General features: G+C 32.9%; 2 protein-coding genes across 4 annotated transcripts in view; both read right to left on the bottom strand.

The window, feature by feature from the left end:
• LOC110992843 (proton channel OtopLc-like) overlaps positions 1 to 13,771 on the bottom strand; it is a 30,311-nt gene extending 16,540 nt beyond the window's left edge. The window contains exons 1-2 of one of the 3 annotated variants that reach the window (XM_045633071.1): positions 13,569 to 13,771; positions 11,663 to 11,827 (exon numbers count right to left, since the gene is read on the bottom strand). In XM_045633071.1, the coding sequence (XP_045489027.1) occupies positions 11,663 to 11,827; positions 13,569 to 13,658 (255 nt within the window). In that variant the 5' untranslated portion in view covers positions 13,659 to 13,771. Of the gene's footprint in view, positions 1 to 3,233; positions 3,341 to 11,662; positions 11,828 to 13,568 lie in introns of those variants that run through there. The other 2 variants (XM_045633072.1, XM_045633073.1) reach the window with 2 other exon arrangements.
• A 2,102-nt stretch (positions 13,772 to 15,873) lies between these two features.
• On the bottom strand, positions 15,874 to 24,141 carry LOC110992834. The gene is made up of 8 exons (XM_045633198.1): positions 23,897 to 24,141; positions 22,146 to 22,322; positions 20,906 to 21,252; positions 19,708 to 19,873; positions 18,861 to 18,956; positions 18,236 to 18,334; positions 17,788 to 17,999; positions 15,874 to 16,241 (listed from the first exon to the last, which is right to left on the bottom strand). The coding sequence occupies exons 1-8, from the start codon at positions 24,050 to 24,052 to the stop codon at positions 16,013 to 16,015; spliced, it is 1,482 nt and encodes a 493-aa protein (XP_045489154.1). The 5' UTR covers positions 24,053 to 24,141; the 3' UTR covers positions 15,874 to 16,012.
• Between the last annotated feature and the right edge of the window lie 833 nt (positions 24,142 to 24,974).

Below are 24,974 nucleotides of genomic sequence, written 5' to 3'. Positions count from 1 at the left end.
TTAAAATTACAAATATAGCAAAGGATTCTGTGTTAACATACAATATAAAGCCTTTTTTGTTGAAAAAATGCAAAAAATGTTCCAGCCCTGCTATAGAGTATATTCTACCCATATTTAATGGACCGTAAAAACCTAACATCTCTGTCACTTCTAATATAGAGTAAACATAATTTATAAACTGTTTGTTATTGCACTCCTTTAGTTAAAGGAGTGCAGTATTTATTAAATGTTATTGCTTGCAGGTAAAGGTTTATTCTTGTAGCTGTTCAATTGACGCGCTCCAATGAATGCTATTGAGTTGTGGCCAGTTAGCAGTCGTATGGGAATATAGAAATGAAGAGATTGAATTTTCATCAAGCGAGGCGTTGGGGCGGCACGTGTCCGCACGGAGTGACACTCGCTTTAATTACAGTAGATATACTGTACTGTTAGTTGGGGAAAAATCAGAAGAATTTTTTTTTTGTATTGTAATGCGTGTTTGAAATATAATAAAATTGTTTTATTCAGGAGTTTACATATTTATTAAGGTATAAGGCTTGTGTGTTTAATAGGAATAAACTTATAATTATGATCAAGTCACGTATGGGGTACATTTTGTTTAATTGTACAGTGGTAAGTGAAAAAAAACTTAGTTTACAACAGCAAGTGTTTTCTTAAGTAGTGTCATTGGACATTTTTAATGTTAAATAGTGTTTTTAGTATATCAGGGTAGGTTTAATTACTAACTGTAATTTAGACTTTATCTTAGCTGTATCTACCTACAACTAATTACGGCCTTTCATACTTTGAATGTATCAAAAAAAAAACAATAAATTATGTAGTCTATTAAAAAGAAAATTAAATGTAATATGTTCTATATGTCATAAAACATTTTGTGGTTAAAATACATCATGTATTTTAGTATATGTAGACAATTGACCACTATAATAATTTACCAAGTATCTAAGTTGTATTTAACGTGCTCTTTTCATTTACTTTTATTCACCTTAATACATTACTTACACTATAGGTACAATATACGCCGTTAATAGTAATAATTAGTTGCTGAAATATAGCAAAGCGTTTAAAAACTTCGGTAGAAGTAAACGGTGGTTCATTCAACTAGATGCGATCTGGAGCTCAAGACTGGCATGAAGATATCCAACTCACGCATAATTATCATCAGGATTACCCTTTTTAGGAAAGGGAAGATTTAACATTCCCCGGTTTAGCTTATCCTTAACAGATTTGCCTGATCGCATGGTTGATAGACTATATGTATAAAAAATACACGTGTAAAATGATCTACTGCATTGTAATCTACTGTATTTTTCTGCTACTGTAATTTGTAGCTTACACTGTAATTTGTTTAAGCGAAAGCACTGGTGAGTGGGGTGGGTGGTTAAACGTCGTTATTCTCGTTATGTAATAAACGCAAAAACAATTATTGCACTTAAGAAAGGTTTGTAATACTGGAAATATTTTTTAGAAAATTCGTTTTGTTTTATAATAAAATATACTAAATGTTCAAAAATATGTTCACAAAACTTGAATAGCGAGAAGCTTTTATAGAACGAGGGTAAACGAGGAGCCTCCCCCCGCTCCTGATGTGCTACCACTTATCGATCAATTCCGGAGGGCTCGCAAGTGTGTTGACGGCTTTTAAATGCCAGCTTTATACTTTAGGATCGCCTGGAAGACATCGCGTAGCGATAAGGCAGCCTCTTGCACTGTATTCTTAAGTTTAGTTTGAATATTATTATAACATTACACAGACAATAAATTTGTAATCTATGGTTAAATAATTTACCATAGATTATCAAAAATAGTTATGTTATGGACTCTCGCTGTTGGCCTTACGAGCCTTTAAAGCTCAGCCAAGGCTGCCGCGGGGTGGTCAATCGCCTGAAGAGCAGACCGGAAGCTCACTGGAGAAAGCGAACGCCGTAATATATTTCGTTACGCAATATTACGATCGTCACTCCGGAATAGGCTTACTGGGTGGCTGAGGGGTGACATGCGCCCGGTTGGACGCTAAAGGTTTACAGTTGGCTGCGCAAGAGTGACCCGCCTCACAAACAATCGCTATGAGGCCTTTACAACGACACTTTTTGCAATGGACTAAAAATTAAAAACAGTCTCATCCATTTATTATTTAATCCAATCCATTAACGGGACAATTATATGACAGTGTGAAGTAATATTATTAAAATTAATGGCATTTATAATTTACTGGAAAATACTTATTATTTAACTCACAGCAATAATTAAATTCCTCGATAAGCTACGAACAAAAGCTATGAAATAATCTATATAAATAAAAAATATAAGTTATCGCGCATTGTATTAAGAATGTCCATAGCGCTAAATGACCTGCATTATGAGCACACCACACACCCTCAATTTCACATCCATACACAACAGAGCAATTAAGTTTGAGTATTTTTATATATTCCATAATTGGTTATAGTTTTAGTATAATAAAATATATAGATAAGTGCAAGACGGCGCAAAGTCGAGAAATTTTTGTTGTATTACCTGAATTTTGAGGAATATTTTTATAGAATTATATAGTTTTTATTATTACTTAGGCATTTATTCTGAAAAAGCGGATAGGCTTTATGGATACGCATAGTTATGCATGTTCTACTAACACATGTTAGCTACTAAAAAGGTAGGCTTAGAAAACATCCTATTAGCGCGAAGTTCTCGGGGCAACTAGTGTTAAAAAAACTCCATCACTGTTATAGGCGTAAAACGAATAGTAGCTAAAAGTAAAAACTTAGAGTTTATGATAACCCTCGAAAATGAATTTTGAGACTAAACGACAGAAGTGAGAGTCAGAGAGAGTGATCAGTTGATCAGTCTGTTTCTAAGAGTGCATTAACCGTGATGAAAGAAATTTTGACGGTGTATTATTCCGTACATATATAACAATATTAAAAATACATTTTTTTAATAAACATTTATAGTTTAATTCCGGCGCTACAACACCCTTTACTACTAACATTTAACAATTAGTTTATTCTATAGTTATCAAGGTTCTCCAGAAACTTCCATTCATACCTCAACCATAACCAATAAAGTGCTTCAGTATTCCTACATCGAACCACTACACCACAGGAAACGACCAATACATAGACTACAGTTACAGTTATAAATGCACTGATGATACCTATACACTCTATAGGTTCTAATCAACCTTTATTTTAGACGTATATAATTATAAAGCCTTAAAAATCAGTATTCCTCACCTTCATTTGTTGGTTATGTAATTCGATTTCCGGCATATGTTGAATTAAAAAGATTTGTTTGCGAAACACTGGTTGGCACTGTACTGATTGCAATAAGAATTACACGATAAAATTATCATAATTAATTAATCAAAATCAGCTTATAAATATTTTGTGACGTATTCACTTAGGACGTGATAAGAACTATATATTATTATTATATAAGGTAAATGCAGGTATTATCGACCCCTAAGGAAACACTGTAACTGATGTAGTTTTTAACGACATCAAATGCTAACACTTTATGAGTGTGCCGTTTTAATTATTTGTCATAAAAATAATTAAACACAGTAGGATGTTGCAAAAATCATAATAGATGCATAAATTAATTCTTAGATTTTATTGTTGCAGCTTCAAAGGCATGTTCAGGTTACCTCCATAGGTATTTTCAAAGATGGTATTTTTTATATGTATATTTTGTATTTTTGCGAAGCGCAATTTAAACTTAGACTTAGTGGGATGGGTTAAAATGAAGCGTTATGTACAATTTAATATTATTTGTACCTGTGGACACTGTCAATGCCAGAGGGCTCGTGCGGTCTTTTAAGAATTAGTACACTCTTTTGTGGAAGGACCCTAAGCCGAATTTGGTTTTGGTTTGGAAATACTTCAGAGGATAGTCCCACATAATGATTGTGGCACATCTAAGTCATACAGGTGGAATTTCGTGCCCTGACTCGACGTACAATCTCATCTATTAGTTTAGTTAGACAACATAACTTCGAAAAAGGTTAATAAGTCGGTGAAGCCTGGAAATTTCCAATGGGTCGTAAACAGCTGCATTTACCTTACTCTTTAAGTAATTTATCTCTAGATTGATTAATATATGTTTATCTTAAAGGTGCATTTAGCTAATGCCCGATTATAGATTTTACTAGCAGTCTTGATTATATTAAACCCCCAAAACCAACATCAATCCAATCAAAAAGTCCCAATGGTTGTTAACTGAAGTAACTTAAATTTTTGCTCTCAAAATCGCACGTGTTTCAAGGAGGACAATACTTATGAATGTTATAGAAATATATATGTGTGATTAATAAGAGAAATTAAGAAGGCGCAGACAAACACGTAATGGCTTAGGTAATAAAACAATAATAATAGCAAATAAATAAACACAACATAGTTTCTAAAATGACTGTGTTGACTCTGTGATGAACGGATAAAAAGTTTTTTCAAACACTGTGATTCTAATCAATATGAGAGTAACTATAGAGTACTTGTTTATGAGTCAATTAAATTGACTGACTATAATTAATTGATTGATTATAAAAATCATACTTATTTGGTAATACATTTAATCAAATTAATATACACGTATTGTAAATTAATATAAAGACCTGGATGACCGAGATTAGCTTGGTATTTTTTTTTATAAATCGTGTTTTTTGGAAATTTTATTTAAGTACGAATTACATACTAATAAAATTATGAAATATGAATATAATTATCGAATAAAGATAATTATATTCATGTTTAAGTTTTTATTTGACTGACATCTTTAAACGAGCAATTCTATGTTTAAGTTGATAAAACACAAATAAAATGATTTATTTAATGAGATTTATCGCCCCCGAAACCCTCTGTATACTAAATTTCATGAAAATCGTTGGAGCCGATTCCGAGATTCCAATTATATATATATATATATACAAGAAATGCTCGTTTAAAGATATAAGATAAGGAATACGCTGGCCTCGAACTGCCCCATATTATCTCCCAACGCGTTTTCATCGAAGGAAATTTGCGTGGAAAATTGTTATGGATTACCTTACATTACAGATTCCTACACACATCAACAAGAAGATTATTACAATATAACGTTGGTCGTATATACGTAATCCGTTTTGGCCATATCATCAATTTTCTTTTTTAATATTATCTATTTTATTATATCTGTGGATTATTAATAATAGATATAGGGTAGATTATATCGGTAGCTTATAAGCCTATTATATATTTGGTATTCAATAAATAAAAGACAAAGTGTTCGTGGTTTCGTTTAATTTTGATTGGAGGCACTGAGCAAAAATGGTGAGGGCGTAGAACCTGTTTATATTCGGGTTTTATGATATTTAGTTTTCATGTTTTGGCCTTTAAAAAAGAATGCTAATCCAAATTCCAGTTTTTTATTTAAGTAGATTTTTTATTAGAAAAATAGTAAACAAAGTGCGTATGTACAAAATACATATGATGTATCACAGAAGTTTTTTTTTATTATAGAAAAGGGTGCAAACGGGCAGGAGGCTCACTGCTCTCAGAGTGAAACGTCTTTTTAAATTAATGATTACTAACGTAAAAGCCCCAATAGACGATGATGTACCAGCAATAATATATTCACACTATTAACACACCGTATACCTGCTAATGATAATATTAATAAATAAAAATCTATATTTACTGCTCAAGACGTTATGCGACAGAATTAAAGAGCGTGTTTCTTTTTCTAGATGTCCCTTTCTCACTCTAACTCAATCGTTCTTAATCGCTTTTTCCCTTTTCTTCTACAAAAACGCTGCAGTTTTTCGTGACGTTCCGTTTAAATTTTACTCTCATGTGCCAAAGAAGTTTCACTTCGCCACTTCAAAAATATCGTGCTATGCAATTCGTATAGAACTTTCTTCCTTCCCTTTTTGATTAGAAAATAAATTTGGTCAAACCTCTCAGAATAATTTTAATTGAAAAATAATTATGTTACACTACCAGTCTCTCCGACGCTACTCTCCATTTTCCTTCACATATGAAAATATAGCTTCATATATGTTTGAAGAAGATTGACATGCACTTTTTGTAACACACATAAATATGTAATCTGTAATGGTTTACAACAAAACATTTATATAAGTGGTGCTACAACATTTTTAGGTCCTCAGATTTCTGTCTCAGTTTCATGATCATTTGTGAATCGAATAGACAAGTAGGCCTTTTATGCCTGACATACGCCGTCGACTTTTTGAGTCTAGGACTAGCCACTTTCTTTACGATATTTGTTTTATGCGAATATTAAATGCGCACATGGAAAGAAAGTCCATTGGTGCACAGCCAGGGATGGACCCTACGATATTAGGGATGAGAGTCACTGAAGCCACTAGGCCACCACTGCTGATTTGGATTGATATAAGAATTAATTACTTATCCAACATATCAACTGCTTTATAGAGAGGCAATGTTAAAAAATATTCAAAGATATAAATATGTACAATACACAAGTAGTAGTAATGACCTACTCATTATTTTAGAGTGCCATTTGTAAAATACAAAACAAGATTTGCAATTTCCTTGATGAGAAATTCTTGGAATTATTCAAATAATTAATTGATATTGAATAATTTTTATTTCTATTGAAATTGTTATCTAGCACTTGAATATAATTATCGAGAGCCTCTCCATTTGATACCTACTTAATTGAGTATTTGGTATTTATTTTGTAATTATTGACTACTGTAATGCTGCAATTACAATTTTGTATTTAATTCGAGTACCTTATATCAGGTTCGCAATTATTGATGGGTTAGAGATAAATTAATTCAACAAATTGAAGTTAATTAGGATAATATTAATTTGTTTTATTAACAATATAAAACAATTGGAATTGTGTCGATACCCATATCTCTATTTTCTATTTTGAAATACATAATATGTCACATTCTAATAAAATTGGATAGGACTTAAATGTCGGAGAAATTTGTCTTCATACATAACACAAATGAAATTTAGCATATTTTATTGTTTTGTTTTTCTTATTATTACTATATTATTTTTTGTAATCAGCAAGTAATCTAATTTAATAAATTAGCTGTGATTTTGTAGGCTCAGTTAAGATTTTTCACTCAGAGGTCGTATGTTGGAACCCTGGTTTTAGATGGAATATTACTTTTAAAAAATGGATACTCGTTGCTGGCTAAAAGGGCCTTTGAATTTCTTTCCAAACTACGCTTGCTCCCTTGAACGAAGGTGAAAGATATTGGCAGTAGGAAGGCAGTCAAAGTTTATTATTATTAATATTTAGTATGAAGTTAGAATGAAGTTGAAATTTATAATAATTTATTAGAAACATACAAAGATCTTCCTAATTCAAATTTTAAAAATCGACTTAGGGCCTGTTTCACAATATCCGGATAAGTTCCAAATAAGCTATTTGTTACTTATTGGTAGGATAAATAGTATTTTTGCGTTTCACGACTGTCAGATAGCGCTATACGTCATGAAATGTGAAGTATCTTATTTGGAACTTTTATCTTTCGAATAATTTATGTGTTGCATAGCTATTTGGGACTTTATCCATACATTGTGAAACAGGCCCTTAATGTACCACTTTCGGGGAAAAAATGTCTATTAATTATTTTTTTCCGTAAAATGTGAATTTGATAACGTAATTATATGTTTTAATAATGTGAGAATTGAACATATTTGTAACTTCTATGTAAAATTCTGTTGTATAATAAAAAAAATAAGACAAATTCTACTCCACTATTTGTGGCAGAATATGCTAAGTTTAGATTGTACCACCATAACATTTTTGTATCATACTGCAAATAAATTATTATTATTAAATCCTGTGATACAGTCTCACGGTTACATTATAATAGGTTGTACATTACACATTTTCGCAAATTTGTAGATAAACGTACTATTTTATTATTCTTTACTTCCCTATTTATAAAATGATATATATAAGTTGTAAATTATTACTAATCCAGCTTATGCTTATCTATTGATAATATAATCAAAAATTAAAGTACCACGAGACTAGCCATAATCGTGATTTCTAATATTTGTGGTTTTTTGCAAAATTTTTGAAAGCATGTGACTTTATTTATGCAAGAATAGATTCACATTAATTTACAGAAGAAAGTTCTTAAAATAAACAATCAATGTTTATTTTAAGACAACTACTTGACCAATTTTTAACATTTGACATTTATAGTCATAGGTAAATCATTTATTTCAAATAGGCCTAGAAAAGACAGTTATGATAGTAAAAATTACAAGTTAAAATGTAAAAAAACTGTAGTTGCCCCTTCTATGAGGTAGTTTCATATTATGGATAATAAAGGGCATCTGTCTTTAATAAACAAACATTGTAATGTATAAAGCAGGATGTCTGAGTGTTGCACCAATAGTGGTAGTATTATAAATACATAGGTCAATTGCGCCCCGGCTTGCCCATGACTATTGTAAATATAAATATTACCGATGTAGCCGGGGCGTATTTCCGCGTAACACGTCATTCGTGAAATAGTGTATGCATGGAAGCAATTAAATGTATAATTTTGTGAGATAATTCCTGGACACGACGGCAGGGGAGTAGAGTAAATAATAAGAAAAAAAATATACATAGGTCACATGTGTCAGACGGACTGAACCTACTTGTCTATGAAATAAAAATGATAATAGAGTCAGATCTAGTTAGAGGCTAAGCATTTTAGATTGTAGCCCTGAGCTAAGCTAGAGCTGAGCTAAAAACCCGAGCTGAGGTCTAAACCCGAGCTGAGGTCTAAACCCGAGCCGAGGTGTAAGCCCAAACAAAGGTGTAAAGGGCCTTAAGGGCAACGCGAGAATTCAGAAATTAAGGTTGTAGCGTCACTGCATTATTATTATTTTTACAGTATATAAATCTATACGTGAATGATATTCATATCTGTGATTGATAATAGTAGTGTTTAAATAAAACACAAGTGCTTGGAAGTCTAAAAACATCAAGACACTCACAGATTATCAAAAAATATCACCAGTTAAAACTGAACTGATAAAATAACTAATATTAAAACACAAATCAATTTACGCTATACACGCTGTAATCTTTCCTTTGAGCTTGACATTTGAGTGTAATATTTGTCTCTTGTCTTGATTGTCTTCTTTGTAAAATGTGTGATGTTTGAGAATAAAACTACCTTCTAAAAAGTTTGATTTAGGATCCTTCAAAAGAAATCGCGTTTCAATTCATTGCCTTCGGTAAGAATCTCATCAAGAGTGTCAAAATAGTTGGTAACAATTTCAATAGAAATACAATTTTAAATGGAAACATATAAATAACACGTACAATTATACTTAGCTGGTATTTGTTTGTGGATTAATGTCGATTTCATAACATTTAACGTACATTGACTTCGCAAGATCTTATCTAAGTGATTGATTTTTTTAATTGTCATCGAATAATCGTGTTCATTGTTATCATTCATCACATTATTATTGTTTTTTCGAAAAAAAAAAAACATTATTATATAGAAAAAGGATGTTTAGTTAATAATGTGCAATAGCCCTCAAACTAGTCCTCTATCGTGGGTAGCTAGTCTCTTCCATTGAAACTATTAACGGTTCTAATAATTTCTACAAAACAATAGTACATTTTACTCACTCAGGCTTTCTTAGTTTTAAAAGCATGCCGATTTCCTCAATCGTCATACCAGACCAGATAATACTGTCTATGTTTTACTGCTGTATTTACCAACAAGAAATAAAAAAGAACAACCCTTTTTTTTTTTCAAAAGATTAACTTCTTGTACATTAAAAAAAAAACAGTGGCGCTACAACCCATTTTAGGTCTGGGCCTCAGATTTCCGAATCTGTTTCATGATCATTTCTCGATCTAATAGGCAGGTAGGTGATCAGCCTGTGCCTGACACACGCCGTTGACTGTATGGGTCTAAGACATGTCGGTTTCCTCACGATGTTTGTCTTTACTGTTTGAGCGAATTTTAAATGCACACATAGAAAGAAAGTCCATTGGTGCACAGCCGAGGATTGAACCTCCGACCTCAGGGATGAGAGTGACACGCTGAAGCCACTAGGCCAAAGGTAATTTATGGAAATCGGAACTGGTTCAAATCGAGATTTAGCGCAAAATATCTACATTTCTGTTTTAAACGCATATGTTGATAATACTTTTAAATCGGGTAATTTTACATTATCTAGTACAAACCTTATCAAAACACGGTTATTTCCCTGCATTTACACGGAATTACCAATCACAATAGCCGATTAATCAAACCCCTTTATTAGTAAAAAATAATAATATTTAGTAATAATAGTGCGTAACAAATATATCATTAAAAATTCTTACGTTACAAACTGCAATAAACAGTTAACATCCGATCCTAAAATGCATGATTTGCTTTGGATACATTAGGGTTGAGAATTGTCATATTATATATTATTTCCGATCTAATAGTTCACATTTGAAAACTCTCCATAGTCTGCTTTTCAGTTTTTTTTATATAATAGGAGGCAAACGCGCCGGCAAACGGCTCATCTGATATAAAGTAGTAGGTACGGTGGTCATAATATTAGCCGTTAGTTGGGCGTTGGCTTATGTAGCTTCACATTGCCAGGAGGCTTGCAAGTGCGTTGTCGGCCTTTCTGGTACGTCTTGAAAAACGCGAAGTCAAAGGTTCGAGAATACTTCAGTGATCAGCTGGTTCCACATTTGTGCACAAAAATTGGCTAAAGAAACGCTCAGTTGTGAAACAACGGACGTCGAGGTGATACAGATGGTATTTTGTATTCTGTCTTGACGACCGAAGATGAAACTCAGCTGCAGGTGATAGTCCGAACACTCTCCATGCTCCGTTTCACCGTACGAGCCGAAATTATTACAGGTTACATCCTTACCACCTCGATAGTTTCTATTCGATCATTTCGATTCTACAGTCCGCTTTACTAAGCAATGAAAATAAAAAATAAAAAAATACGTTTATTTTGGACATAATATCATCATGGTATCACTTATTCCACGTCATTAAATTCGAGCCTGTTGGCATCCCTACTCATCGGCAAAGAAGACAGAGGGTGTCGGCCGAGAGAAAAAGCCGGCGTACTCTTTTTAAAAAAAAAGCAAATCATCAAACAATTCTACAAAATTTAAAACAAATAAGTATAGAAAATTAATTAGAACTAGCGAACTGTGGAACCAGTTTACTGTGGAGGTAATCCCAAGTACTTACAAACTCCGTGCTTAAAAAAGGTGTGTCCATGGGTAATGGCCTATTTTCCCTATATCTTATAAAAGAGGCAATAGCACGTTTGGACACTAGAATAATTATGCAATTAGTATTGTGTTTGATGTTGAGAATGTTTGATAACATTTTACACATTTAAAGAAAACACTTTTTTAACGGATTGAAGCTATACATTATTATAAACTTATAATTGATATAATTTTAATTTTTTCTTGACGTTTCGCGTGCTTTACAGCGTGCGTGGTCACGGTGACTGAAGACTATAGGTGTTGAATGTCAAAAAATATCACAGCTGTAGAAAGAAATTATGTAAAATAATTATAAGTTTATAATAATACATAGCTTCAATCCGTTATTATTCACAGCACTGTTATTATTCAATATATGAAATATTGTATAAATCACGAATTGGCTATTACGATTAGGATTACTTACTGCTTCAGCATTTTCAGCGTACATGACGCTGCGCAGTCGCCGCTTCGCGCGGGCAGCTATAGCGGTCTGCAGACTTCCAGATATAGGTCCTGGTTGGGACATTGTCCTCCGGCGCACTGGTAGTTCTTCCATTGATGGACTGGCGACGAATGAGTTTTGAACCTGCTAGAGCAATGCTTGTTAGTTTTCCTGTATATGCAAACGGCACGACCAATTTTTTCAGGACAAAAAGGGCCGAAAGAGGCACGTTTAATTTCGTATATAAAAAAATATTTATGTTTCAGACTCCGAGAGTTTCTGGATTGTTCTATGCTAATTGTAAACGACTTCTGTGATTTGCAGTAGTTGAAAATAATTATATTCATTTATTTAGTATAGTTCACCAAATAAATCCACGACAATTATGGTGATTATAAATTATACACAGAGCATAAATAAATAGTAAAGATATAGTTCATTTACAAAATACGTACTTTTTAGTCATAGTCATTAATGTTCTAGTAATGTTTTGTTTAAGATTGTTTTTTTAAATTGATCAGTCCACTACCGAATATCAAGCTCTGGACAGACTACTATGTAAATGCGGTAGAAGATGCAGAGAGACCCCACATTTCTACGCAACGCTACGGGAACAAGCCGCATGAAAAATGACTGTCATTGTCGTATCGAATCACTCTTCGTTGAGTATAGTCAAGGAAAGAGATAATACTAGGGAACAGTGTGATAATACTTTGCTCTTTTGCGCCGAACAACCGAATTTGATGTTAAGTGATAAGGCAACTCATGGTCACCCTCAATGCCAGAAGGATCGCGATTGTGCCTTTTAAAATGCCTTTTAAAGCCTTTTAAAATGTTCAAGCAAAATCGCGTTATCTTATCACGCATTTTCCAAATAACATTCAGAGGAAATCACGAGTTCTTAACGTGGCCCCCACGATTGTAAATAAAGCTTATTAAGATAAAATAATAAAAATATCACCTTTTATAACGCCTGTAGTCTAAAAATAGTTCATAGTTATTTATGGATATAGATAATTATCGTTTCAGTACAATAAAAAAATCCTATATTTCTTAGTCATAACAAAATCCTACTAAAATTGTAGAAAATATTTCATCAGATGACACTGAACCCATCGTGTGATGAAATATTAATTAAATAATCTAATCTTATGATCGAATCGAAATCAAGGTTTAGGTTTTTAGGAAGATATTAACAATGACATTTTAAATACTTAAATCAAAATTCACAAGATTTGGGTTGTTGTATAGCAGTTCTTTAGTTGTGTTTTTGAAGACGGTGGCGCTACAAACTTTTTAGGTCTGGGCCTCAGGTCTGTATCTGTTTCATGATCATGATCAGCCTCATATGCCTGACTCACGCGTCGACATTTTGAGTCAAAGATATGCCCGGTTCCTTCATCGTTAGAATGCATGTTAAATGCGAATAAAAGAAACAAAGCCCATTGATTCACAGAACGATATTATTTCTACAAACAGGTTTGTAAAACGACACTAACAATAGATAAAAAGGTATTTAATAAATTGAAAGCTTTTTTAAATCGCATTAACTAGTTAAATAAAATTTATTTAAATATCACAGAAAATTATTACTACATAATTAAAGAAATTGACTTTTTTATTTTAAAATGTTGACTATGCTAATTGCAGGGTGTCGTTTTGTAGTGACAGTGTGCGCGCACATCGTTAAAATTACTCAACACTTTTCCTAACTCGCCAAAAGAAGTAACTTCATTAAGAACAAAGATTTTTTTTTGTAAAATTGGTATTTACTGTTTATCAATTGCAGCTTTACAGTTGTGTGCTACTTTGTTTACTCACAGTCTAATACTTCAATATAAGCATTTTCCTAATTTTCTTTATTCCAAAAATCATTGTGAAAACTCACCCCAGGGTCAGAGAGCAAAATCGACCGTCCATTTTCAATATTTTCCGTCTCCACTTTATCACCACCACTTTCAAAAGTCGAAATATCCATCGCAAACGAATCGCGGTCACCGATTGAAGTGCGAATGTGTTAAAAATCTTATCAAAGATATTTATAACATAATTAATAATTCAACTTCCTTTCCCAGCAAATAATAGCTTGTGTACTAATCGATAATTCATAGTAAACTCTTCATTGTTATTATATACTGAATATGAAGTACTTAAGATAATGTTTTCAGTAATTGTCAATTGAAACTTTAAAATAATTCAAGTGTTTGATAGACGTAAATGAATTTATTTGGAACTTTTGCTTAGTGTACTGTGGTGCTATGCTAACAATACTATATTTTGCACGTGCAGTGATAGTAAATATTGATAGGATAATTGTATATCTATTTCTTTACCCGTAGGTCAAAATCCAAATTCCATTCGCCCACAAATTGTGAGTCATGGTTTTATAAACTTGCCCATACAATATAGTTGCAGCAATCAGGCGCAGATAAAAAACCTTTAGATTGTTTGGCACAGGAAGTTTATAAAGTGACTGGACTTGATGGTGGACTTAAGTGCTAGCCGCCGCCCATGGACATCTGTTACGCCTGTGGGTATGTGTGTATTTTGAGGAGCAGCTGGTGAAAGAAGTCGTGCGCGGCAGAAAGGGCCTTAAAACGCTGTGCGCATGCATTCTACATGTATAGAGTTTTGCATTCTACGTGTTCAATATATTGTTATGGTATTTTGTAATTTTATATTGTATTCAATGCCTTTAAACAATGATATTTTTTGCATTATGAATACTCTTAGGGCTAATCTCACCATAAAATATAGTTATATCTTTTTGATTATTATGATAATATTTATCAAATCGAAGATAGATAGATTCCAATTAAAACGATAATTTGTTTCTTTGAAAACTAAGGTCAAAACTTTATCTCAAGTAATAATCTTGTAGGGGGCTTCTAAGCGGTTTGTTTATATTTTTGAAATTATACTTCTTTTCTGGGATGGTTAAAAATGATGAGAGTGAATATTTACGATGCGCGCGCACACCGACACCTAAATTTGACATCGTAAAGTTCGTTCTAGGTGGCATGAAAACCGATAATAAATATGTTCAAGTTGTATATTCTAGTATTTTATATTTAGAACACGTGTTTCGTAAGAGTACAATTAAACAGTGTAAATAAATAATTATTATTTTGGTGTTTTTATTTAATCAATTTCATATACGACGGTGATTGTATTTACTAATAATTTATTAGTATTTCTGTATATACTGAATAATACTGATTTGAATAAACTTTTGAATATATAGATTTGAGGTTAATTGTCGGTATATATAATTTATTTATATAATACTTTTTAATTAACCATGATGATAGATAATAATCTAACAAATATTTTTTGATTAATTTTAATATTTATAATCATTACTGCATTTTAGTTATTTTTTTCTATACGCCAAAGAAGTAAGTATAACTTCTATCGCGTGTACATATGTACACACACTTTTTTTTTTATTTAACAGGAGACAAACGGGTTAGAGGCTCGTTAAGTGATACCGCCGCCCATGCCCATTCACACTCACATTGCCTGAAGGCTCGAAAGTGCGTTGTCGGCCTTTTATGATTTGATTAGATAGAATTGTATTAAATTAGCACCTGTTACGATATAGGAATTCGATTCGGTTGCGTACTATGTATAAATGTGAATCAATGAACGAAAGAAGTGGAGATCGGTAGTATCTACTCCTTCGGAAAAAGACGTAATAATATAAATAAATGATAATGTCTTTAAAAAGTTACAGGTGATTGTTAATAATTTGCAATAATAACTATTGTCAAGTCTAATGTTAACTGTCAAACCATACCATCGACAGTTGTCAAGAACACAGCCATTGCCATGCTTTGTAAAACTAATGAGAGAGTTTCTAACATAATATATAAGATTAATAAATAAAACTTGAAAAGGATTTTCATACAATTTATTGAATATACATAGGTATTTTATTATACAGTAATCCCCCAATAACGCGATATCTGCCCCCATATAACGATTTTTTTCCACTTATAACGCGGAGATTTCTCAAGTAATATTTATGTAGTATGAAATCTATAAAGTTTCGTCAAGTCCATAATTAGTTTAGCGTTTCTCATCTGTTTATTATTAAAATAATTTAATAATATTATAATTATTTTAATTTAATAATATAATATTTTAATAATTATTTTAATTTTATAATAATAATAACTTTATTATGGGGTTCCTATTTTTTAATTGTTCAAAAAAGTGGTTTTACGAGAATAGATTTTCTTCTCATTTCATTTCTACTTTCGGGGAATTACTACAAATACAAGTAATTTCAATACAATAATGTTTTGTTCGACATTTCGTTCATTCGATTCATTCATTCATTAGTTTACTTAAAACATCTTTAAGCTCCAAGTCAAACTGAGACACCGGTAAAGCCAATTCCTGGGCTGACATGGAGGAGGCCTTATCTCTAACGACGAAGTCAGATGGAACCACGAAGGGCAGTTTCTTTTCTCCAGGCTTCTCAAGCGACTTGAAGAATGGCGGCATCGGCATATGCGGACGCTTTTGAAGCCACTGATGGAATGTCTTTGTTGATCTGAAATTTATATAGACTCATTAACTTTAGGCAAATATTGTCGTTACAACATTTTTAGGTTTGGGTCTCACATCTCTGTTTCTTGATCATTTGACAATCTAATAGGCGAGCAGTTCCTGTGCCTGACACACGCCAAGTTTTCGGGTCTAAGACAAGACTGTTGTCTCACGATGTTTTCCTTCAGCGTTCTAACGAATTTTAAATGCGCACATAAACAGAAAATCCATTAGTGCACACTCTGGGGATCTTACAACCCCAGGGTTGTCACACGCTGAAGCACTAGGCCTACATTGAACATTCTTTCTATGTGCGCATTTTCCATTCGCTCTAGCGGTGATAAAGTCGACGCCTTGAGTCAGACATAGGAGGCTGACTACTTACCTATTAGATTGAGAAATCATGAAACAGATACAGAAATTTGAGGCTTAGACCTTAAAATGTTGTAACGCCACTGATATGTAATAAAATTATTTTTACTACAATACATTAGACAAAACAATCTCTATCATAACAGTACTGTCTTTTGGTCTACCGAATAAAATTCCTTCGATAATTTTATATACTTAATATATAATATTTAGTCGTGTATTAGAATCTGAATTTCGGCTTTTTATAATTTTTATTTTATTATGAACAACCAAAAAAAATAATAGGTATAGCTTTGAATAAACAAGGCGTGTTTCGCTTGATTCTAGTTCGTTATCCCCAGTCCAATCACAGACATGCGACACGACTTATTATTCCGTTTAAACAAAATCGTTACTCAGCCAAAACTTAACTAAATATTCTAATTTCTATTCAAAAATTCTTTCTTATCAAATTCGTGTAATTACCACAGATAATCAGAGTAAAATTTCCATTCACAAAGATAAATATCGAAACAATAAACATTGAATGACAATTGTATTTCAATTTCACATGACCAAAAGACTATTTTAAATAAGAAATATAAACTTTGCCTGTTGTTAAATTGTCTGTGAAAATCAGTTTAACGGTCAATAATAGAATAGCACGTAACTGCATTACATAACATTTATTTATTAATGTTCATCATACATAATGCTATATCTACTTTATCTTTTTCCTAAAATATAAGATCCTTATCTTTATTTGTTAATATGTTACATATATCAACTAAACGCAATTCCAATACCTAGGGCTACTTATTAAATTCGACGCTATGATTGTATCAGTGATGTCAATATTTGTTATTCCACAAATATTGACATCACTGATAAAACTAAGCAACGTTTTATCTTTTACGCAGCGCTTCCCTCTATAATAGATACCCTTTTAAAATCCTAAGCCTGCTGTTCAAAAATTGTATTTATTGAACAAGCGCAAGCAGGCAGGAGATTCATCTGATGTTAACTGATAAGCCCATGAACACTCTTTATGCTAAAGGGCTCGCAACTGCGGGCCTTTAAGAATTGTTTCGCTGTTTGGAGAACCTTAAGTCGAATTGGTTGGAAAAAAATAGTGGTGATACAGAGCCTTAAAAATGATTTTTTTCGCCATCCTTTTAAAATCGGTTAACGATACTCACGTGAGGTGCTGTATGTCATCCCAGACAGCGGCCATAGACTTCAGATCCTCTGGTATCTTAACAGAATGCCACATCTCCTTAGTGTTATTCTTTGGCGGGATGTGTTTGTGCTTCTGGGGCAAGCAGGTACCAAACGCACGCGTGTGCGCAGGACTCGTCTCTGCATGGATATCGTGAGCTATTTGACGTTTTAGAACAGCGGGACACCCAGTCTGGAATATGCAAAGTAAATTGTATCATAAATAGCAGTGTTGGGCTTGAGGCTTGAGCAGCATCACTCAACCATGAGGTCATGCGATTGAATCACAGTTGGGCACCAACTCTTTCTTCTTATTCTGTCTCTCCGCAGTTAATAACCTAAACCTAAACCTAAACAATTGAAATTTCTTGAAGATTTTTAGGAATTCTTATAATCTCTCCTCTTTATACCTATATCGGTAACACAAACCTTTTTAACACCAACATAATCTGCAATGCTTTGCAACACACATGGAAGAATCCTCGGATCCAGAACAAGTCCCCTTGAAGCGTGTTCGTCGAACCAAACCTGCAAGCAAATATAATTCAACAAAGTCTAATTTGGCAGAGAGTGCGTGTCACCGGAGTTATCTCTCCAGGATCGCAGTGGTCTATCAGCGTTCGCCAAGGCTCGATTCTCGGGCCTTTTTTGTACCATTAATATAGATTCTTAAGACCAATATCGGAAATTACATTTTACACACAAAGTATTAAAAAACAAAAAAAAAATATATATATATATACGTAAAATAAACTCAGAAATCGCATATAATCTATGCTAGTCGAATTACATTTCGATTCTGCAGACTTTCTACATATTTTGTAATTTACTTTCAAACCCAGAGTGCACACACATCCGTTCACGCACTCACACATACACGCAATACATAAGCTCTTAGACATCTTTTATTAGATGAAACATTAACTACTTTTAATTTAAAATTTATTACAGATGAGGTCCGACGGTTTTTTAAGTTCTCATTTTATTTTAACACACGTAAATCTACCTGTAGTGCTTGAGAGCAAAAATTAAATACTCCAAAAAAAATACTTACTTGGAATAAGTCTTCAATATCTTCGGGACGCTTAATTTCACTCTTGAACTCCACATTTCCCAAACCAACCCACCATTCGTAGAATTCTTTTGCAATCTGTTAAAAAAATATGGCTCATAATTCCCGTCATTCTCGTGATTAATTACTACAGAATATGCAAAAATATATGGCTAATAATTAATAGAAATCTAGTTTTTAATCCGCCACAAATCATTTATTTATGTATTTCTTATAGTGGTTGTAATAACAATTGTTCTGATTTTTATCCACTATATACTTTTCACACAAATCTTTCAAGGCTTCTTAAAGTTCCATGTTCTCTCAATTTCCATAGCTCTGATGCATCTGTGGGATCGTATCGTACAAAAACTCATTGATGATATCAGGATAACCTTTGCTGTCGCATCGAACAATGAACGCTGGAAGCTAGTTCGCAAATATCTATGTAAAGGATATACGGTGTGCTTTGATATTCTCTCCCCGCTATTAGATCAAGGGTGTCTCCTACAAGACTAGGACCTCGGAAGAGGCAGAGAACGGCAGGATGGAAGCTCACTGGAGGGGGCCACGGTCAGAGTCCTCATCGCAGTTATTGGAAACGTAAATTATAGATGTGCGTGATTACCTTAGGTTTTAAAAAATTCTAATTTAACTAAATAATATTTAAACATTTTAAATTAAAGCAAAACAGATTATGCCGTACGAAGAGAAGTCAGTATCTCCTCCTAGTCCTAGGGAGTGTGTATGTGTGCCTGGTAAATGTCATACACAATTTTTTTTCAGCAGAAACAAAAATGTAAAAAAATGTCCATACTGCATTAGTTAGCTAAAATTAATGATTGTTCACCTTTTTAGTTAATATTTCCGCTTTCTTACTAAACTCGTCTGAGGCGGAAACCTCAAAGCCTTTCTGTTTGTATTTCGACTTCCACTTAATCATGTCCGTTTCCGATTTATTACAGTAAAGCATATCAAAGTGCGGATTTCTCATTATCTTTCGATATGCAGTTTTTCTGCAACGTTACATTAAAAACTGTGTATCAAGTGAAAAAATATATGGTGGGACTAAAACCTTTTTAGATCTAGGCCACAGACTTTCAGTTGACTTGATAGTATAAGACCAGGGTCGATCATTTTTGAAAACAAAAAAATAGTACAATGAAATGAATGATGAAACCCATAAAAACGGGGGGAATATTATAAAAAAATTAAAAGCGATCTGAGGCCGGGAAGGGGAGGGTGATGAGTTTTTAAGAAAAACGGTTTATCTCTTTTTCCAAATGTAATTATTTAAGATTTCTTATTTAACTTATCCTACGATTATATACTTTTTATTATTTTTAAAGGCTTCTACCCTGGTTTATATCTGTTTCATGATATAAACCTATATCTACAGTAAATGCTACATTCTAAATATTTACTATTTACGTAATAACTGTAGTAAGAGCAGAGCTGTTGTCCTAGTGGCATTAGCGTGCGACTCTCATCTCTGAGGTTATTTTCTGTGCGATTTAACATTCGTTCGATCGCTAAAAGAAAACATGGAAGCGGCTTGCTTTAGACCCAAAAACTCGGCCAGGGTGAATTGGCCTATGTAAATGGCCCTTGCTGAGCCAAGGTCCATTTGACATCATTCATGGCCGCAGAGGACCGTGAGTTGTAACGATCGCGTGGTTGGATGCGGACAAGGCTTACCTGTTACCGTGTCCTGCCTCGGGCGATTGTTGGTGGCTCCGTGGGGTTTTAGTGAGTATGCACAGTGGCGAGTCCCACATAACCCTTCACAGGAAACTGTGCCGCGGGAGGGTATGCGTAACGCATTTCCCCACGAAAAAAAAGACCCAAAAACTCGACAGCGTGATTCAGGACGATCACCTACTTGATTTGATTGATCATGAAACAGATACAGAAATCTGATGCCGAAACATAAGAAAGTTGTAGCGACGCTGATTGGTTTTCTATAAATGAATAAAAAAAAACGTTTATTATGGAACGATAGACAGGTATCACTTATTAGGCGACAAACAATTAAAATTTTGACATACCTTGGCACCTTCGAATTGGCGTGCACAATTAAATCGTCTAAAGTATTCGCCGGTGAATCATCATCAGCCATCGACAGTTCAGACCTTGCCCTGGACTGTCTTGACATGGATCTTACCACATTTTTGGACATTAGCCGTGAGAACGATTTAGACATGGATTTCCGCGCTCTAGTTGTACTCATAGATTTGGAGCGTGTCATTGACTTGGACCGCGATGACCTCTTCAGGTCAGCTGATTGTGTGGATTCGCTCCAAATTGATTGCTCTTCTATATCTTCTTCTTCTCCAGCATCGTCATACATCGAATCATCAAAATCTGTAGTTGAGAATGTTGCTTGCATGCGACTCTGAAAACTCGCATGTGATAAAATTTAGCGTGACAAGTCTTAAATGGCCGGCCACGCGCTTGCGAGCCTTCTGGCCAATATTAATGCCATAAAGATCTGCTATATTTTATAGTGACTCAATTTAAAAAAAAAATATGTATACAAGTAGGTAGCGATAGTCGAAATCATGACTTGGTTATATTATTCGACTTTTTTCAATGATAATAATATATTTTAATATTGCGTAATAATGAAGCGGCTTATTAAAGTGTAAATTCTTCAGATTCTATAGAATAGGTATATTTGTTAATTTTTTATGGCTTAAAAAATTCATATTAAATAAAAGGTTAAAGAACCCGACAAAACACTTCTCTTAGCAAGATGGCGATTGGCGTTCCTATAACATGTCAAGTTTGTTTGTGGTTTATGACTTCATATGTGGTGGCCATAACTTGGCTATATTAACCTTAAATCGCAATCTAGCCGAATCTTGTGTTTTAATTCTTTTACGTAAAAAAATAGTTTACGAGTTCAGAAGGCGTTAAAAGTATTTCAATTTGGTCTTGTGAATTTGTGTGTCCACGTGTCTATGTCGCAGTCATGCTATGGCAGCTTATTAAGCCTTTCAATTAACAGGCTAGTCTTTTAACTAAACAGCAGGCTGATCACCTACTTGCCTTTAAAAATTGATCATAAAACGATTCAGAAATCTAAGGCCAAGACCTAAAGAGGTTGTAGTACCACTGATTTATTTTTTTATATACTGATATGATTTGCATAGGAACTTTCTAACAAACATATCAGAACAAAGAACGAACTGGCTTGTACTTGTCTTCATAAATACTTGGTATATAAAATCTAGAAACCAATATTGGAAGCGTACTCTATAATTCATGTATCAATAGTTAAAATACCTGTGCAGCAGCGACTGTTGTTGCATGGTAAAACATTTCAGAGTCTTGCGGCGTTGATGTTTCCGACTTGGTAATATACACTTTATCGTCCCTCGGTAAATCAAATACTTTCGTGATTCTCTTGAATATAACAGGACCCACCAATTCTCGTACATCTTGGTAATGTGAGTCCCAGAACTAAATTAACGGAGGTATTATCATTACTTTTAAATCATAATTGTGGCGTTTTGCAACGATTATAATCATGTAATGCAATGGGGAATTTGTCGAATCACGACACTTCTTTAAAACAGTTCCAGCTTATTTCTATCGATCTTTAAGACTTGTATGTAATACTTCAAGTAATATTAAGAAGGTTTTGGACTGAATATTACATGGTTGATGTAAATAATATTGTCTCAGTTCCCAGTGACTTTTGGTTAGGTTTTTTTTAACTGTTGTTTGTGATCAGATTAGGTTAGGTTAAAGCCAAAAACTTTTACCTTCCTTCATTAATTTCACAAATCATGATCTTGCGCTACCACATTATGGCATGGTACACCATTTCCGTGCGATGAAAATGTGTAGTAATCAATTTGGAGCTGTTTTAAGGTGGAGCTGTGATTCGGCAAATTTACCAAAACAATTTAAAATTTAATGGGTGAAATCTAGTTGGTCATGATTACATATATACCGCGATCTTAAAATCCATTGTTTAATTTTAAGCAATTTATAGAAAAATATTTTAAAAGGATAAAAACGTCGAAAAATATCATCGCACTTCTGCTATATTTTATCTTGTCTAATAATTTAAAAACTTAGCGATAATCGAAATCATTTCTTGGTAAAATAGTCCGAATTTTTCAATGATAATAGTATATTTTAATACTACGTAATAAGCGGCTTAGCAAAGTACAGATTATTTAATATTAAATGAGTATTTTTCTTAATTAGTTTAAAAATAGTAAACCAATTTGAATATAATACACAATTTTTTTTTAATACTTAGATGCAACTCCGGCAACATAAATTACTTGGAACAGTTATAGGATGCCCAAGTTACCTAAATAATCAGTGTTATCAAATTCAGACGACATATTTCTAAATCCAACCCAATATTCAAATTAAACAATTATTCGTGAAATAATTCGCCATACTATTGCGGTCAAAATCAGTCTCAGACGAATTTAAGCTACAAGCCAGTGTTAGTACTAGATAGACTACTGTTTCCCAACCATTTGTGCACTGCCACCTTAGCCTTTCTAAAATTTGTGGACCACCACTTTGTGTAACCAGCTGCCCACTGAAGTGTTTCCGAACCAATTCGACTTAGGGTCCTTCAAGAAAAGAGCGTACAAATTCTTAAAAGGCCGGCGACGCACTCGCGAGCCCTCTAGCATCGAGAGTGTCCACGGGCGGCGGTATCACTTAACATCAGGTGAGACTCCTGCCCGTTTGCCCCCTGTTCTATAAAAAAAATTATAACGCCTTTAGAATTAACATAAATATAAATGCGAAACTTAGCAATTAAATTAACATGGGAAACATTAAGATAGACGAAACATATGGTTTACAGACTGTGAGGCTATCTATCTCTTAGACTATCTTTGTCTCTTTGGCTGACTTAAGTCAATATTTTCTGATAAATTAATTATTGTTATTTCACTCTATATATCTTTTTAAAGCCGTTTATTTTTTATTGCTGCATTATTTTCCATACTATAATGTTAAAATATTTTGTTAAATAAATAAAAAATGTAATAGAAAAATACCGTTTCGTCTTTATAGGATAGTTCCAAATTTCGGATAACATTCTTCCAATGAACTTTTACTGAGGCCTCATTTTGTTCGTATTTTGATGAAGTTATCACTCTTAAGTTTTTGGGTTTATCCCATTTTTTTACGAGTGGACGCTTTCCACATGACATAATGATAAAGAGAGATTAACAAATCTCTCCAAAATAAAATTATAGCAAATAATTCAAAACTAATAGAATAAAAAAGCAAGTACTCTTGCAGAATGTGTCGTTGATTGACCATCGTTTAAAAATAAATAATGTCAAAATTATAAAAATATTTTTCTTTTTTTTTTTTAAATAATTTTATGGCCTGGTAACGAGACCTTTAAGCCAAAAATATTTTTCTATGTATGCGTATCATAGATACTCACTAAAATGTAGTTACTATATTGTATAGTATCTTCTATAAGATTTTGATGTATGTGGCACAAGAAATTATAATATTTCATTTAATTAACAGTACACTAAAGAAGAAAACAAACGTCACTCAGAACAGACTTTTAAGATGAATGAATATATATTTTTTCCTTGAGCGTTTCTATAAGAATATAAATTAATTACTGTTGCTTGTGAAGAATAAGCCATTTAACAAAGATAAAGATGGGTTGTGATTATAATAAGATAGAACATCCCACATGTGTATCAAATTGATTAAAAACATTGTTTTTCATAATGTCATATACTTTTTCAGTACCTAATCATAAAAAATATATTTCTCTGAAATATTAATTACTAAACACAATACAGAGTATTTACAATTTTCTTAACGTAATAACAAAAAATTTTATTATCAATTATCAGAAATGTTTTTTTTAATAATTACATTTATTGTAAACGTATATTTTTTTCTTTAATTGTATGGCCTGTTAACGATGTAAACATATAGTTAATATGTTACAATAAACGATTTTCTAGAATTTTAAATATAAATTTAAATCATAGACAATAATGCTTTTTATTATGAATGTTCTATATCCTGTCTTATTAAGCTGCCATCTTTCGAAAATACATAAAATTAAATGTATAACTGTCATAAAATAACATTCAACAA

This window comes from Pieris rapae, chromosome 22 (genome assembly GCF_905147795.1).
Source record: "Pieris rapae chromosome 22, ilPieRapa1.1, whole genome shotgun sequence".
In the NCBI taxonomy this organism is placed as follows: domain Eukaryota; kingdom Metazoa; phylum Arthropoda; class Insecta; order Lepidoptera; family Pieridae; genus Pieris; species Pieris rapae.
Note: the sequence above shows the minus strand (reverse complement) of the source record. Positions and strands in the feature narration are given on the sequence as shown.

Bases quoted from the DNA above. Each gene is read 5' to 3' on its own strand.
- LOC110992834 (XM_045633198.1), bottom strand. From the start codon at position 24,052: ATGTCATGTGGAAAGCGTCCACTCGTAAAAAAATGGGATAAACCCAAA. The intron at 21,253-22,145 runs GTATTTTAACTA...GCGAGTTTTCAG, and splicing joins CAACAGTCGCTGCTGCACAG to AGTCGCATGCAAGCAACATT. The intron at 19,874-20,905 runs GTATGTCAAAAT...GTAACGTTGCAG, and splicing joins GCCAATTCGAAGGTGCCAAG to AAAAACTGCATATCGAAAGA.